Here is an 18,757-nt window from a genome sequence, read left to right as displayed (position 1 = left end):
TTCTCTTCTCAATTCAAGTATCCTGTACCCGTCTTCCCCCTCATACTGTCAGCTAAGGACCTTAACTCTTATTTTTCCGAAAAAACCAGACCCTTCATCAGGAGTTTCCTTTTTTCTTGTTCACTGAACCCACTTCACATCAAGCCTTTCTCTCACCTTTTCTCCAGTCTCTGATAACGAAGTGGGCTTTGTCCTGGTGGTGTAATGGATAGGTTACCGGGAGTAGATTTAGAAAGACCAGGGTTAGAGTCCAGCAAGTGTGTGATCTTGGGCAAGTCATTTAACTCTACCTGGAAAAGGAAATGGCCAGCCACAAAGGCTCGGACACGACCGAACAATTCTATATTCCAATAACACTATCCTCCTTGCTGTTCATCAAACACGACACTCCAACCTTCCATCTCCTGACTCTGGACGTTTTCAGTGGTTGTCCCCCATGCCTACAATGATCTAGTTCCTCTCCATTTCCTGGCTTCTCTGGCCAGCAGCACTGCCATCATTTCCATAAGAATTCCTGAGGGACGCCAATTTTCGGCTCCATTTCCCTACCTTAAGGCTCTCGGGACATTTCTCTTAGGAAGATCCCCTTCCCGTCGCCTAGAGGGCGCAGGCACCTTCTCCGCTCCCTCCGTTCTAGACCCGGGAGAGCTTCGCGCACCTCAAACCCGCCCCGTAGCGACTCTGCCCTTCACAAAGATGGCGGCAGGAGGAGATTAAAAGGGCGAGGCCATGCGGGGCGGAGGCGGTCATGTGACAAAGGAAGATGGCTACCTTTCCATGGTAAGCTAGGGACCCACCCGGGCTGAATTGTCGGGAGGTTGGAGTGAACGGGTCCTCTCTTGTTTTGCATATGTGTGTGTGGGGAGTGGGAGCATTTAATTAGCGGGACTCGGGGAGGGCTGGGCTGGGGCATGAGCGGCCGTGAAGGATTGGGGCGATGTTGTAGGAGGGGGAACCCTTCCTCTCTCCTCTCCCACTCTGTTGCCAAGACGACAGAATCCTCCCCATCCCCACTTTTTGCCCATTCCTGTCTTCTCCAGCCCTTCTGCACCCTTCGATGTGCTAGAAGCTTGAGAAGGTTAACGCCCCCTTTTACAGATTAGGAAATTGGGGCTCTGATGTCGTGACTTGACCAAGAATGCACAGCCAGCAAAAACCGGAATCAGAATTTGAACCCAGACCTCCCTCCTCCAAATTCAGCTATTTTTTTTTTTTCTTTCGTTATATTACACTCACCCCTGTTTTTCTTTGTCCGAGGTACACGTTGTTTCAAGGCTTCTTGGACTGGAGTATCCGGGTTGTTAGGACTAGCTTTTTGGCGGGGAGGGTGGTGCCCTACCTTAGTTATATTCTCAAATGGGAGGATAGCAGCTTTAAAATAAACCAGAATCACAGAATGTAAGAACTGCGGTGGAATTTAGATCCCAAATGCGCACGGGTATTAAGGACTGAGGAGGAATTCATACACAGGCCGCTGGGCTCAAGAATTAAAGGTTTTTTCCACTCTTCAGTGTTTCCTTTCAATTTTTGAATTGAAGATGCTTTAGCAACATTCTAATCCAGTGTCTTACTCTTACGGAGAAATCAGCTTTAAACCTTTTTATTTTTTGGTATGTTATAAAGCATATTCTCCTTGAACATATTTTTTCTACATAAGAAGACAATCTGTTCCATTTTTAGACATGCTAATTATTAGAGAAATATTTTAAAAATTGTTTTTGATTTGTTTATTTTTGGTCACATCTTGCTTTAAAATCATCCATTTTATGACTTCTTCCAGTGAGCTTGGGCCAAGTCCAAATAAACCCAATTCCTCTTCCTTGTTATACTCCGTCAAAAAGTTGAAGAAAGTTTTCATGTTTTCTCTTTTTCAGCTTAAAATCTTTAATATTTCCTCATGTGTTTTGATTTTTATTAGACTTACTGTCTCTACCCTATTCTGGATATAATCCAGTATTTCATGTCCCTCATAAAATGTAAATAAAATTGAAGATAGTGCTTTTGATGTAGATTTTCCAGTGATAGTATTATTACTCTTTTATATCACTACTTCTGTTACTGGCACATAAGATTGTATTAAGATTTTTTAAATAATCATTTCATATAATTGAATAATATGTAACTTGTATTTAACTAAATTTTCTTAGTCTTCATTTTAAATGGTGGTAAGACATATCTCATCTAAACTGCATTTAAGTAGTTGATTACTAGAAATTTAAGAGCAAGACTACATTTGTCTCTAATTTTATTTCTTTTATTTGAGTCTAGTTCAGTCTCTAAACTTGTTTCTGGATTATAATTTTTTTTCACAACGCATTAGTTATTCCTAACAATTATGTGGTGTTCAAACATATTTTTTGTCTTAACCAAAATCACGGAGGAGAAAACAGCACTTTGGGGATACAATGAATCAATAAATTATGATTCCACTGAAACATTCTATCAAGCTCACAGAGAGCTAGTTTTTGTTGAGTCTAGTCTGATGATGTCCATGAGAATTTGAGAAGGGGGAAACTGTTCCTGTTGTCATCACCTGAGCACCTACTATGTGCCAGACATTGTTGGCTACTGGGGCGGAGGGGGAAAAACCCCCCAGTAATAGTCTTTTCTCTCAAAGAATTTAGGTTCTTAGGACTGTGCTTGGCATACAGTAGGCACTCAATAAATATTGATTGATTGCCTGGCACATAATAAGCACTAAATAAATGCTTGTTGATTTGTTCTCCTGAGGGTAGCGAGACAAGTGTCAATTAGTAATGGCAATAAGATTTTTTTTTTGGAGGGGGGGATGGTGGCTCTTTTCCTTCAATCAAAAGCCAAAAGAAGCATTATGGGTTAGAAATGCTATGAACTTCTGCTTAGGTTCAGTAGTCCATTCCAGTTTTTGTCATATGAAATAACGTGGGTAAGGAAATTTCTGATCCAGAACATTTTCTCCTTTCTTCCCCACCTCCCCACTTAGGTAACCCTAGTAAATACTTTTGCATTTTTGTCTGTCTTAGTTGGAATATTATGTAGAGAGGTGGACTTGGAGTTAGAAAGACCTGAGTTTGAATCATGTGTAGTAGCTGTGGGACCCTAGGCAAGTCACTTCTGTTTGCTTCAGTTTTCTTATGTGCAAAGTGAGCAAAATAATAGTACCTGCCTTACAGGATTGTTATGACAATCAAATATAAAATATTTTCCAAACCTTAACCTGTTATATAAATGCTTGCTATTATGCATATAGACACAATGTGATGCAGGAGCAGATCTGCCTTGAGTACTACCTGAATCATAGGTGAAATTTTCATCCATTGTTACCAAGACTTTTTTTTATAGTCAAGTCATTAGCCCAGATATATCAGGGAGAATTAAAGAAAGATTAGACTTTTAAAAATTTATACTTTATATTTATATATACATACATATATATGTATTTCTTAAACAGGAGAATTATTTTATAGTTATAGTTATGTTTATTGTTATATTATGTTTTACAAATAAATATATTTTATAGTTATTTCTAAAGCATATAATTATTTCTGTAGTACAGATTTGACTATACCATTCCCTGTTCAATAACTTCAGTTGCTCCTAATTACCTTTAGGATCCAATATAAAACTATTTGGCATTTAAAACTGTTAACAATCTGGCTTCAATATTTATTTCAGGTGTATTACACCTTCTCTAAAGTTTAGCTGAATTGGCTAAAACTGTTGTTTCTCAAACATGATATTCCATCTCCATGCTTTTGCATTTATTTAAAATGTTCTTCTTCCTCTTTCCCTTAGCATCTTGAGCTTCCTTCAAAGCTCTGCTCAAAAATCAGAAAATATGTGTGTGTGTGTGTATATGTATATACATATACATACACACACACACATATTTTCCAATATCAGCAGTTTTTTTTCTCCTTCCCACTTCTCCTCCTCCACTTAAAAAAAAAGAGAGAGAAATATTAGACCCTAAAGGGTAGTAATGTGGTTGTCTTTTTTTTTTTTATTTACAATATATATACATGGGTAATTTTTTAGCATTGAAAGTTGCAAAACCTTTTGTTCCAACTTTTCCCTTCCTTCCCCCCACCCTCTCCCCCTAGGTGGCAGGTTGACCAATACATGTTAAATATATTAAAGTTTAAGTCGAATACAATATATGTATACTACATGTCCAGTTATTTTGCTGTACAAAAAGAATCAGACTTTGAAATAGTGTACAATTAGTCTGTGAAGGAAATAAAAAATGCAGGCGGATAAAAATAGAGGGATTGGGAATTCTATGTAGTGGTTCATAGTCGTCTCCCAGAGTTCTTTCGCTGGTTCAATTCATTACTACTCTATTGGAACTGATTTGGTTCATCTCACCATCCATGTCCATCCGAATTGATCATCATATAATATTGTTGTTGAAGTATATAATGAACTCCCGGTCCTGCTCATTTCACTCATCATCAGTTCATGTAAGTCAATGTGGTTGTCTTTAAAAAGTATTGTGGCTAAGAAAAAAAGTCACTTTTTACTAACTACTAATGTTTTCTAGTAGATTTAAATAGTTCAAATTTGAGGAAATAGTAGGGCAAACTGAATAAATAATAATAGATTCTGTTATACAAATGGCAATTTAAAATAGGAAGTCAGCTTTTTAACATAAGACATTGATATGTAAGCTGTACTGGCATCCCTTTTATCAACTGCCTAGCACCCTTGAAAATTTGTATATATTCAGCTGTCCAATAGAGGGCGCTATTTAATTTACAAAAAACAGTTTAACTTCTGCAATCGTAAGAAATGTTTCTATTTTCCAGTAGTAGGAATACTAAGTTAATAGAGAAAACAAGGAAAAACATGATAGCCTGCAGTGAAAACTTTAGATGACAATTCAGAAAGGAAAACTTATTTCTCACATAGAGAAATAAGGCAAATACAATCAAATATATTCTACCTCTGAAAAATTTGGAAAAGAAATATTTCATAAAATATATTGGAAGTTTGATCTTAGCTTTTAAAAATAGTATCCCTCTCCCAATTGCATATAAAAATGATTTTTAACATTCACTTTTAAAAACTTTTGAGTTTCAAATTCTTTCCCTTCCTCTCTTCCCACCCTTCTTTGAGGTGGTAAGCAATCTAATATGGGTTATTCATGTGCAATCATGTAAAATGTATTTAGATTTTAGTTATTTCATGAAAGAAAACTTGAACAAAAAAAGAGAATGAAAAATATGCTTTGGTCTGTATTCAGTTCTCTCTCAGTTCTTTCTCTAGAAGTGGATAGCATTTTTCATCACCAGTCCTCTGGGATTGTATTGGATTTTTTTTTTTTAATGCTGAGAATAGTTAAGTCATTCATAGTTCATCATTCAGTGCTTCCATTACTATGTACAATATTCTTGTTCTGTTCACTTTACTTCTTCAGGTCCAGTTTATGTCTTTCCAGATTTTTCTGAAATCATCATCTTTTTTTATTGACTTTATTATTATTTTTAATAAAGAAGACACTTTACTTTTATCACTCTCAGAAGGACACGGAGCTTGAAAGATTTATTGGAATAAATGTATCCAAGAGGAAGTTACAATAATTTAGGAACCTTGTACCCTTCTCTTGGATACATTTAGAAGATTGCTTCCCCGCTTTCCCCCATGTTAAACTAGCTATGTTTCATTTTGAACCACAGATTGTGAAATCACTCGCTGCTGTTTTAATCTGTTTACACAGGTGTTGGGGATAGTAGGACAAAATATATGAAGGAGGAAAGAACACAAATTCAGCTATAGGTCAGACATGCCTTCAGCTTTATTCATTGTATTTCCCAAATTGCTGACTGAATATTGTATATATTGTATCTATATTAGTGCTTTGGCAAGCAACTTGGGGTTGTAGCTGGAGAGCAGTCTTCAGCTTAGAGCCAAGAAAGACCTTCATTTAAGTGCTCTTTTGGTCACAGATTTTCTGTGATCTCTCAGTAGACTAGGGAATTCCCTGACACCAGAGAAATCACACAAAAGTAAAGTTCTGCATTTCTTTACCAGGAGTTTTCTACACTGATAAAATAACAAATACTTTCAGTAATTAAAAAGTAGTCCCAAAGTCAGCCATTACTGGGAAACAGCACCAGGTGGTTCGTTGAATTGATTGGCCAGTATGAAATGTCAACATTTGTATACATCTGTGTGCAGAGCAATATTCTAAGCCATCTGTTTATTGTTTTAATATATTTTTCTAACCTTGGGAATTGTTTTATCACGTATTAAAAAAAATTCTAAGAATAATCCGTAATTAGGCATTTTCCAAAATATAATGTGTGCTATATAATAACTACCAAATGCTAGCTCCCATTTATATAGCATTTTACACATGTATCTTCTTTAATCCTCATAGAGGATTAAATAACCTTATGATCTTGTGAATAGAAAGCTTGGCCTGAGCCAGGAAAACCTGGGTTCTTTTTAGTTCTACCTTTGAGGTAAGAGCTGTGTCTCTGGCTAGTCATTTGATGTCTTATTGCCATAGGCAACTCACTAAGATCTGCATTGCTAGAGGGAGTTTCCTTGTCTATACCAATAAAATCAGAGTTTAAGTCCAGAATCACAGAGTAAATTTTAGAGGTGGGATTTGAACTGAGATATTATTCCAAGTCTACTAGTCAATTTACCACAACACTCCGCTTCTATTGAATTGCATTCTGTTTTTAGACACCTCCCTTGTACTGTCTCTTACCTAATCTAGCTTTGGTGTTTGTTCTTGCAGGTTCTCATTTTTTGGTTTGAGTTTCAGATCAAGCAGATGCACCCTGGTAACAAAATCAGAGTGCATTTCTCTTGGGCTTTTTGGTACTCAGGTTACCACATTTGCTGTTCTCTTTCTGTCTCTTTTTCTCTAGTTTGCTCTAAAAGGGATTCATATTGTGATTTTAGCACCTTCCTTTCCTTCCACCAATGCTGGTTGGTACCTTCATTTTAAAGTCTTAAAGAGTTGATAGGCTTTCCTCAACAGGGAACTAGTTCCCTATGTCAGTGACCATTCCTCTCTTTTCCTATTAAGTTTCTTTAGAAATAACATCTAAAAGTGCTATATAAGGAGATTATTCTTTGCCCCATTTCATTAAGGAGAATAAATGAGTACAAAAAAAAAAAAAGGGTAAGTATTAGCAAAAGATAATGAACTCATGAAAGGAAATGGTAGATTGGAGGGTGAGGAAAATAGATATTACTAACAATTCAAAGGGTTGCAGCTTTTGTAGGGTTTGGAAGTGGGAACAGGAAATTAGAGATTAAGAAAACAAAAAGTAAAGAGGACAGATTAGCATGCCTATTGGGTTTTATTCTTCTTCCCTGGTTTGAAGCATCTCAGGAAATCTCCAGTTGTGAAATGCTGGAGTTCATGGTTGAGGTTTTGCTTCTCCTCTGTACTTAGATGAAGAGAGAGAAAAAAATCTTTGATGGCTTAGTTGGTAATCAGAAGTTAAAGCTATATAGTTCCTGTCAAGATCATTACCAAATCTGGTGATTCTGTGGTTATCGTTAAATTTTAAATTTAGGTATAGTTTTATACTTGTTTTGACATTTTGCCATTAAGCATGTGTACAATAGTTTCTGATTTTAAAGATTGAGTTGTAGGAGAAATACTCAAAAATAACATATTAAGATTTAATTGTCATGAGTCATTTACTTTAATTTTTACTTGCCTCCTTCAGAGTATAAATCCATTGAATAGGAACTAGAAGTATATGTTTGCATGTCTAGGATCCTGGTGAAAAAGGAAGACATTTTAATAGCCTTACTGTCAAGAAGTAGAAATCAAAAATAGTCAAAGGATATGACTTTTTCAGTTTTCAGATGAAGAAATCAAAGCTATCATATGAAAAAAGTGTTCTAAATCACTGTTGATTAGAGTAATGCAAATTAAAACAACTCTGAGGTGCTACTTCACACCTGTTAACTTGGCTAATATGACAGAAAAGGAAAATGCTAAATGTTGGAGAAGATGTGGGAAAATTATGCTACTAATGCACTGTTGGGAGAGTTGTGAACTGGTCTAACCATTCTGGAGAGCAATATAGAACTGTGTCCAAAGACCAGGACTGACTTGTACAAAAATATTTATAGCAGCTCTTTTTGTGGTGGCAAAGAATTGGAAATTGAGGAGACGCCCTTTAAATGGGAAATGCTAAATAATTTATGGTACTTTTATGCCATAATGAATGATGAACAGGTGAATTTCAGAAAAACCTGGAAAAACTTACTTGCACTGCTGCAAAGGGAAGTGAGCAGAACCAGGAGAATGCTATACCTTGTAACAGCAATATTATATGATGGTCAACTATGAGTGACTTAGCTCTTCTCTGCAATATACAGTGATTTAAGATAATTCCAAAAGATTTATTATCCATATCCATATCCAGAGAAAAAATTGATGGATTCTGAATGCAGATCAAAGTATACTAATTTCACTTTTTCCGTGTGTGTGTGTTCTTTTTTCTTTTTGCTCTACTTCTTTCACAACATGACTAAAATGGAAATATGTTTTACATGGCTGCACATATATAACCTACATCAAATTGATTATCATTTTGGGGAGGGTCAGAGAAGGAGAAAAATTTGGAACTCAAAATTTTTATTTAAATGAATTTTTTTTATCTTTACATGTAATTGGGAAAAAATACTTTAAAAATAGGAAAAAAAGTCAAACCCTGTTTTCTTTGGAATTGTTAGAATGAGCTGCTTTAATTATTTTGACAAGACATTTCTGAGTATTTAATCTGCATTACTTTTTAATTTTTCTGCCTTTTCCTCTTGTTAAAGAAAGTTCAGGTTTTGTGAACTTCCTCCATTTTCATCATGGAGACTTAGAGAATGGTTTGAGGTACACAGAAGTTAAATGATTCCCTCACCGTCTTCTAGTCATTAAATATCAGAAGTGATTTTTGAACCTCAGTTTTCTGTGCTTCAGTATTATCTCTACTAAACTGTGCTACCTCATTAAAAAGAATGAACCAGATTAAAAAATAAAAATGATTATGGAAAAACTTGAATTTGTGGGTTATATGTTTTTGTATCTCTTGAACTACTTGTGAGTTTATCTTTTATTCACTGTAGTGTTTGAGATAATGAAATTTTTTTGTGAAAGAGCTTTTTGTTTTACAGTTAAACCCATAAGAGTACCTTGCTATTCTTAGAAACATGCTATAGTTTAAAAAAAAAAAACTTATCTTTTTTTAAAAATTAAGGGTGTTACATAGTTTGTGCTATTGTAGGGTATTTATTTGTTACTCGTCTTTCTTAAAACTAATTTTGGTAAATGGAAAGTGTATAGGAATAAGATCATTTGATTCCTTAGGCTAGAGGGCTAAAAACCCTGTTAAGGCAGGTGCAATTCTAGACAAGTTAATAATCAGCTTTTTGATCATAAAGAGGGCATTTCTCCACTGACTTCATTTTCCCTATTAATAAAATGAGGGGATTAAGATAGGTGATCTCTTAAGAGCTCTCTTTCAAGTGTAACAACTTGTGATTCTTATTAGCCCAGCAAGAAATGTTTATTTATATTGGGTTTTATTAACGGTTTGATTTTTGTATACATGTCTTTAATAGGCATTCGAGGCAGAGAAACTACAAAACTGAATTTGAATCATGTAGGCCAGAGATTGTACCCCTGGACTTTGGAGATTATCATCCACTGAAACCTATAATTGTAAGTTTATTATGCATGATATTCTCATTGACTGAAAATACTGATATCTTCCTTTGGCTTTTTCTGTTCATTATTGGAAGTTTATTATGGCATTGTGACTGGTATCTCTGTGTTTGACTTTTATTTTGTTCCTTATATTGCCTACAACTATTACTTCCTTTCATATTAGTAGAATTAACTTGGACATTTGATTTATTTCAGGGGTGGAGGAGGGATGAATCTAGTTTCTTCTTGCCATCTACAATTAGAAAAGAAAGATCATGGTTAAGGCTTTGTTCAAATAAGGAACTTTTTCTATAGCTGTTTTCAAAAGAAAACTTCACTATTGTTTGTCTTATGGACATGCTACTTTAAAAAATGTCTGTGAGAATATGTATCATATGGATGATGATAGTATGAGATGACTGAAGGAGATAGTTGATTTAATATACTCTGCACAGGGTGTTCATTATTAACAAAAACAACAATATCAGATTTACATAAGTAAGTTGGTACAACTGAGTCATCTATTTTTTTCAAAAGAGAAAATTCTAAAGTCATTTTGTTGTTTGATTAGGAAGAATAGTAAAATCTCTTAAAAATTTTCCCACAGGTCATAGAATCAAAGACCAAGAAAATGGGGAGGAAAGGAAGTACTTCTTCTACTTCATCTTCTTCCTCAAGCTCAATGGTGGACCCGTTGAGCAGTGTTCTTGATGGTACTGATCCACTCTCCATGTTTGCAGCAATAGCAGATCCAGTAACTACTACAGTTAATATGGTAATAACATGTTGTTGTTTTTTTTAATCAAGGAAGGAGTTCAGTGTTGTCATTTCTCCATTTTTAGGAAATACTTTTATGTGAAAAAAGTAGGGTTTGAATTGAGACTTGAAGAAAGCTAGGGAAATTAGGCATTGATGATAAAGAAAAAGAATATTCATTGTTAAGGTTCAGTTAGTGAAAAGGCACAAAATGAAGAGATGAGGTAATTTGTTTAGGGAATAAGATATCCACTGTTGCTGGACTGTAGAGTATGGGGAAACTAGTGGAGCATAAGAAGATTGGGGAGAATAGGAAAGGGTTTTACAACCAAGGGATTTTATCTTTGATTTTGGAGGTAACAGGAACCACTGGAATTTACTCAATTGCAGAGTGATATAGTCAGATCTGAATTTTAGAATGATCACTTTGGCAATAGAGTGGAGAATGTACCAAAGAGGAGAGAAACTTGAGGCAGTGAGACCAATTAAAAAACTATTGAAGTTGTATGGGTGTAAGCTGATAAAAGTTTGTGTTAGGGTGATAGGACAGAAAAAGGGATGTATAGAAGAGGTATTGTGAAGATAGAAATAAACAGGAATTCATGATAAATTCAGTGTGAGTCATGTCAAGTTTGGGATTTCTACAGGAAAAATTTCTACAGGTTGAAATAGTTGGAGATGAAAGACAAGAGGACAGCAGAAAGGTTAGGGTTGGATAAATACATCTGAGAATTATCTGTATGGACATAATCATTGTATATAGGGGAACTGATAAGATCACTAACGAAACTTTGCCAAGGAGAAGGGCAACATCATTGTTTGAGATGAGGAGGATGAGAAATGAGGGAATTTGACTGAATGGTCTTAATTTTTTCAAATAAGTATGAGTCAGGGTTCTAAGCTGATGGTATGGGGTAAAGATACTATTCAAGATTTGAGAAAGGATCAAAATGTTTAGAATAGTTACTGCTTTGGTGAGTTACAATAGTGAATCAATAAGGGTGGTATAAAAAGATTGTTTTTTTTTCAATGGGGCTCAGTTGAAATTATGTAACATAAATTTGCAATGGACCCAGTCAACATGATTTCATGGTTTTTTTCTCCAGCTCTATTGAGTAGCAGGTGAAAAGGAATATTCTTTTTTTTTTTTTGTAAGCTAATTTATTGAAAGACAACATCAATAATAGGTTATAAACCAATTAACATTTTTATATTAGATTAATAATTTTTTAAAAAATCATTTCTTATTTCAAATCTGTTCTTCCACCCCTCTTCCCATTGAGAAAAAAAGAAATACAATACACATGAAATTAGGCAAGACGTATTTTCAAATTAGCTATGTTGCAATTACCAAAGGAAAAAAAAAAGACAAGAAAAATAAAGTGGAAAAATGTGCTTCAATTTGTATTCAGAGATCATCAGTTCTCTTTTTGGAGGTGGATAATATTTTTCATCATAAGTTCTTTGGAATTGTCATGGATCATAATATTGACCAGAGAAACTAAGTCTTTCATTGTCGCTTATTGTTCCATTATTGATGTTTCTGTGTACAGTGTTCTGGTTCTGCTCGTTTCTCTCTTCATCAATTCATATAATTTTAGGAGCATTCTTTTGCAGAACAAGGCATGACCTGCCTGAATTGCCTGCCTAAGAAGACTCTTAAAAGGTTGTGAGATTTTTTTTGTTTTGCTTTGTTTTGTTTTTCAGTTTTATCTATTGTTATTGAGTTCTTTCTTTGTGTCTTTCTTATCCATAGGATGGCTCAAGAAAGAAACGGGACAGAGATGATAATTCCTTAGTAGGAACTGATTTTGAACCTTGGTCAAGCAAACGTGGTGATATCCTTGCCAGATACACAACAACAGAAAAACTCTCTATTGTAAGTTGTCTGCTCCTTTTTGTCTCAAGGTGGTCTTGGGATTTTATGCTTCTTTTTCCTTATGTTTGAGTTCTTCTAAGTTTGTTATGCCATTAATATTAAAATTTTGGAGAAAAGGTGCTGGTCAGGTCTTCTAAAATCTTATTATCACAAATCAGTGGCAGAGTGTAGGAAACAATTGTAATCATGTCCAGAACCTGCTGGACAGTGTGTGTAAAAGGCCCTGCGAAGAGAGAAGAGGAAGGGCGGGACAAGAGACGCGCAGAAGGGAGACAAGACAGGCTTTCTGATCAAGTCTCGTTTATTGTGGGCAAAAGTACAAGTATTTATGGTGGTTTGTGAGGGAGTGGGAGTCGTGCAAACTCAGTACAGAGGAGACCCTAGATAAAGGGTTTGTTTCCCGCCGAAAGAGGAGTTAACCAGAGGCCTTTGATGATGTAGGAAGCTCCAGGAGGCATCTAGATGTCTGTTTGTTCAAGGTTAGAGGAGTCTTAGGAATGTGGCTTTATCACCTGTAGATTAGTGCCGGCTCCCCACATAATCAAGCATTTTTTTACTTACTGACCTATTGATGAGTTGCCTTGAAATTTGTTCTTCTGTCAGTTAAAAAGTATTTTTCACCTTTGAATAGGTGTTCATAATATTTTATTTAGATGTGTGATTTTGCTCCTTAGACTTAGGTTTCAGTCTTCTGTAATTTCTACTTGAAGATGTTGTAAAGGGGATACTTGGTCATATACATACTTTGTGGCTTTAGTCATTTTGTCTGATTCAGATTCTATGATTCCATAAATGTCTGATCTTCATTATAATAATTGATGTTATTTCTCTACAGAATCTGTTTATGGGATCTGAGAAAGGTAAGCTAGTTATTGATTTTTCTTGATTGATGAAATTGATAAACTAATATTCTTTTGGATTGCGGACAGTATGATCTCTTAATTTCTTAGGTCATTACATATAGCAGGTATTTGTATAGTAAATATTGAAGGAATGAATATATACTTAATAAATGCTTATTATTGAGTGATCAAATATTTTAAATAAAATAAAAAATAAATAAACAGGCATTTCTTTTTACTCTTTATCAGGACCCTTAACCCCTGGGGAAAAATAAAGATGCTAATATGAATTCTAAATTATTTCATAGACCACCCATGTAAGAATAGCTCCCCAATCTTGTTTAATCTTAATATTCCATCATTTAATTCAACTGTACATGCATTTATTAGGTAGTTACTAGGTAGCTGACACATTGCTTGGCTCTAGGGACATAAACATAGCTACCAACATCAAGGGGAGGGAGGGGAGAGTACTTTTGATTCTAGACTTTGTTCCTTTCAAAAAAGGCCAATAACCATGCAAATGATAACTTTTTTTTCTGATTGCTTTTATTTATCATTTATCTCTTAAAATCTGATAAAATTGGTAGCAGGTTTGATGAGACCACTGCGCAATGGAGTTGGACAGAGAGATTGAGGGTTCTGGGAAAAGATAAAAATGAGGCATTGAAGAGGAGGTCTGGCTTGGGCTGAGCCTACAAATACTATCACTTTTCAACATTCAAAGAGATTGAAAGCCACTAGATCTAGTATTGCTGGGCTGAAGATGTTTGAAAGCCTACTCCCTGTTTTCAAGTAATATAACAGAATAGGCTTAGTGCCTCATATAGCAAGTACCCAGTGCCTTAAGCCTAGAGGGAGCTTAATAAATTCTTGTTGAATGAATAAATCAATCAATGAAATGCTAGTTTCACTAGGGTAGCAATTTTTGTGTATGCTCCAAAGGGAACATTTCAATTCACTTTGACTCCTGGAAGTAACTCAATGTATAATTTGTGTTTTCATTCAGTTTGGCCTTTTTTACATGGTGGTTAAGCAAATGAGAAGTGCAGTTTTATATTCATTTCAGTGGAAGTATTTGAATGGAATGAAATCAGGTAATGGTTACTGGTAGTGGTAAATTCAGATTTTTTCTGTGGAATATTGAATACGTGGATAAATTGTCCCCAGTATCTTGATTTGTTGTTGGTTTTTTGTTAAGTTTTCAGAAATTTTAGTAATTTGATCATGTTGCAGCAGCAATTCTTCTATTATAAATGTGATCTTAGCAGGAAAAGATCCTAAATAATGTAAATTTATGAAAATCTTGAGATTCTAAAACATTACTTTGTATGTCTAGGCAAAACAACAACCTCTACATCTGCAGTGTCTGAGAAAGTCAGGACAAGATTGGAGGAATTGGATGATCTGGAGGAGGTAAGCTGGTTCTGAAGAGCTGGCAGTGAGGAAGACAAAAATGTTTTTGTTGATTCTCTTCATCTAAGAACAGTTTCCTTTTCCTTTTTTTTTTTTTTTTTTTTCTGATCTTTCACTTAAGGATCTCTGTATAAAGTGTGCAGGTTCTTCTCTAGCACTGATGGTGACCTGTAAAAGAGATGCCAAAGCTGCATTTAGAAGCTCCTGAAACCTCTAACTTAAATTTGCTTTAAGAGTGGTATTCTTTCTTCATTGTAATATACCTTTTTTTTTTTTTTTTTAAAGTTTGTCTCATCTTTATTACAACAAGAGTCCACTTTGCAATATCCCTGTTTCTGTGTAAAGATCTCTAATGATGCATATCCCACACTTCATGTCTAGAAAAAATTTTTTTTATTGGCTGTTTGTTTTAAAGAAAAAAAATTTCTGGTAAAGCTAGTCTCTTATTTTAATTTACCTTTGCTACTATAAGACTATGAGAAAGAACAGTTTTTTTTTTTTTTTTTAACTTTTTATTGACAAAACCCATGCCAGGGTAATTTTTTACAGCTTATCCCTTGCACTCACTTCTGTTCCAATTTTTCCCCTCCCTCCCTCCACCCCCTCCCTCATATGGCAAGCAGTCCTTTATATGTTAAATAGGTTACAGTATATCCTAGATACAATATATGTGTGCAGAACCGAACAGTTCTCTTGTTGCACAGGGAGAATTGGATTCAGAAGGTATAAATAACCCGAGAAGAAAAACAGAAATGCAAGCAGTTTATATTCATTTCCCAGTGTTCTTTCTTTGAGTGTAGCTGCTTCTGTCCATCCTTGATCAATTGAAACTGAATTAGCTCTCTTTATTGAAGAGATCCACTTCCATCAGAATACATCCTCAAACAGTATCGTTGTTGAGGTATATAATGATCTCCTGGTTCTGCTCATTTCACTTAGCATCAGTTCATGTAAGTCTCGCCAGTCCTCTCTGTATTCATGCTGCTGATCATTTCTTACAGAACAATAATATTCCATAACATTCATATACCACAATTTACTCAACCATTCTCCAATTGATGGGCATCCATTCATTTTCCAGCTTCTAGCCACTACAAACAGGGCTGCCACAAACATTTTGGCACATATAGGTCCCTTTCCCTTCTTTAGTATCTCTTTGGGGTATAAGCCCAGTAGAAACACTGCTGGATCAAAGGGTATGCACAGTTGATAACTTTTTGAGCATAGTTCCAAATTGCTCTCCAGAATGGCTGGATGTGTTCACAATTCCACCAACAATGTATCAGTGTCCCTGTTTTTCCCACATCCCCTCCAACATTCCGCATTGTCTTTCCCTGTTATTCTAGCCAATCTGACAGGTATGTAAGAGTTGTCTTAATTTGCATTTCTCTGATTAATAATGATATTTTCATTTGGCTATAAATAGTTTTAATTTCTTTGTCTGAGAATTGTCTGTTTATATCCTTTGACCATTTATCAATTGGAGAATGGTTTGATTTCTTATAAATTAGAGTCAGTTCTCTATATATTTTGGAAATGAGGCCTTTATCAGAACCTTTGACTATAAAAATATTTTCCCAGTTTATTGTTTCCCTTCTAATCTTGTCTGCATTTGTTTTGTTTGTACAAAAACTTTTCAATTCGATATAATCAAAATTTTCTATTTTGTGGTCAATAGTGATCTCTAGTTCTTCTTTGATCATAAATTCCTCCCTCTTCCACAGGTCTGAACTATCTAAACTATCCTATGCTCTTCCAATTTATTTATAATCTCATTCTTTATGCCTAAGTCATGAATCCATTTTGACCTTATCTTGGGTACGGTGTTAAGTGTGGGTCACTGCCTAGTTTCTGCCATACTAATTTCCAATTTTCCCAGCAATTTTTGTCAAATACTGTGTTCTTATCCCAAAAACTGGGGTCTTTGGGTTTGTCAAACACTAGATTATTAAAGTTATTGGCTGTTTTGTCCTTTGAACCTAACCTATTCCACTGATCAACTAGTCTATTTCTTAGCCAATACCAGATGGTTTTAGTAACTGCTGCTTTATAATATAATTTTAGATCTGGTACAGCTAGGCCACCTTCATTTGATTTTTTTTTTCATTAATTCCCTTGAAATTCTTGACCTTTTGTTTTTCCATATGAACTTTGTTGTTATTTTTTCTAGGTCATCAAAATAGTTTTTTGGGTGTCTAATTGGCATAGCACTAAATAAATAGATTAGTTTAGGTAGTATGGTCATCTTTATTATATTTGCTCGCCCAATCCAAGAGCATTTAATATTTTTCCAGTTGGTTAGATCAGACTTAATTTGTGTGGAAAGTGTTTTGTAGTTTTGCTCATAAAGTTTCTGATTTTCCCTTGGCAGATAGATTCCTAAATATTTTATACAATCAGTAGTTACTTTAAATGGAATTTCTCTTTGTAACTCTAACTGTTGGGTTTTGTTAGTGATGTATAAGAATGCTGATGACTTATCTGGGTTTATTTTGTATCCTGCAACTTTGCTAAAGGTGTGGATTGTTTCTAATAACTTTTTAGTAGAGTCTCTGGGGTTCTCTAAGTGTACTATCATATCATCAGCAAAGAGTGATAATTTGGTTTCCTCATTGCCTATTCTTATTCCTTTAATCTCTTTCTCAATTCTTATTGCCAAAGCTAGCATATCTAATACAATATTAAATAGTAACAGTGGTAGTGGGCAACTTTGTTTCATTCCTGATCTTATTGGAAATGGTTGCAGTTTGTCCCCATTACATATGATGCTTACTGCTGGTTTTAAATAGATGCTCCTGATTATTTTAAGGAAAAGTCCATTTAAGAGTTTTTAATAGGAATGGATGTTGGATTTTATCAAATACTTTTTCTGCATCTATTGAGATGATCATATGGTTTTTGTTAATTTGATTGTTAATATGGCCAATTATATTGATAGTTTTCCTAATGTTGAACCTGTAATATACCTGTATACAGTAATATATGATATACTCTGGCAATTAAGAGGAAATTACTATAGTTGATAATGTCCCTGAATTTTATGTGGAGGTGACATGCTCACTTATGTGACTACATTTATATATGTGTGTGTGTGTGTATATATATAAGCTAGGTAGAAATATATTTTTATTTTTATTTTTTCAAGTTTCCATATGTATTTTATTTAAAGAAACAGAATAAGCAAAAACAAAACAAAACAGAAAAGCAGTACAAAACAAAATGAAATAATACAAAAAATGAAACAAAATATATTGTCATATGCCTAGCAGATGTCTATCAGGGAGGATTCAAAATATATAATAACAAATGCCAATTTAAGAAAGTATATATATTAGTGGAAGAAATTCTATTCATGTTTGTCCATCTTTTCTTTACTTCCTTGTAAGTTGTTCTTTTGTTCTCTTCTGCGCAACATATTTGCTTTATTCTTTTCCATCCCATTTCATCCCTATCCATATCTCCAAGCAGGCTATAGTTAAGAAAGGATATTCAATATATTTACATATATATATATTAATATTAACCAAAACATGGCCACAGTATGGCCTTTGGAGTAGAGTATAAGGCAATATTCTAAGGTAGAAATTAGAAGTCAAGAAGAATAAATCTAAGAGAATCTTCATATCTTTAACTTAGTTTTTATACTTTCAAAGCAGTTTGACCTTAAGTATTTATTGTGGTACATTTAACAGGCCTTTAATTTCTTTGACTCAGTTTTCTTCTCTGTAAGAGTGTAGAACCTAGCTCAAAGGGTTATGAGGATCAAATGAGATTGTATAACTATAGTAAGTATTTTGTCAATATTAAAGTATTTATATAAATATCAACTATTATTTTGAAGAATGTACAGATTTTAGACTGTTATTGAGTGAAATTTATTTGTTCATGTTAGCTTTAATTTGGTTTAATGTTCATTAAATGGTGAAAAAAACCATAAATATTTTGGTTAACTTTTGTATGTAAGTTCTATTACAGAATTATGTACAGTGCCTAATAGCCTTACTTTTTTCATGGAATGAATCATTTTAAATTAACTTTTCTCCCAGTAGTTTGATTTTTTAAAAATTATCTATTTTCCTTTGTCAATAATCTCTTTTACTTGGTTATAAATTTATGTGCAACATCTTTGTCACTTTTTATACTCTGCTATAGCATCTTTTGTTTTTAGCAGGCCTTTAGACAGGCATCATGGAAAAAGACAATTCT

At 34.4% G+C, this 18,757-nt stretch overlaps 1 protein-coding gene across 1 annotated transcript in view; it reads left to right on the top strand.

The window, feature by feature from the left end:
• Positions 1–204: 204 nt before the first annotated feature.
• VPS35L (VPS35 endosomal protein sorting factor like) overlaps positions 205–18,757 on the top strand; it is a 129,656-nt gene continuing 111,103 nt past the window's right edge. The window contains exons 1-8 of the mRNA XM_051972391.1: positions 205–271; positions 556–780; positions 8,785–8,845; positions 9,574–9,673; positions 10,266–10,433; positions 12,171–12,293; positions 13,129–13,153; positions 14,475–14,551. Of these exons, the coding sequence (XP_051828351.1) occupies positions 205–271; positions 556–780; positions 8,785–8,845; positions 9,574–9,673; positions 10,266–10,433; positions 12,171–12,293; positions 13,129–13,153; positions 14,475–14,551 (846 nt within the window). The remainder of the gene's footprint in view (positions 272–555; positions 781–8,784; positions 8,846–9,573; positions 9,674–10,265; positions 10,434–12,170; positions 12,294–13,128; positions 13,154–14,474; positions 14,552–18,757) is intronic.

Source organism: Antechinus flavipes, chromosome 1 (genome assembly GCF_016432865.1).
Source record: "Antechinus flavipes isolate AdamAnt ecotype Samford, QLD, Australia chromosome 1, AdamAnt_v2, whole genome shotgun sequence".
Taxonomy (NCBI): Eukaryota; Metazoa; Chordata; class Mammalia; order Dasyuromorphia; family Dasyuridae; genus Antechinus; species Antechinus flavipes.
Note: the sequence above shows the minus strand (reverse complement) of the source record. Positions and strands in the feature narration are given on the sequence as shown.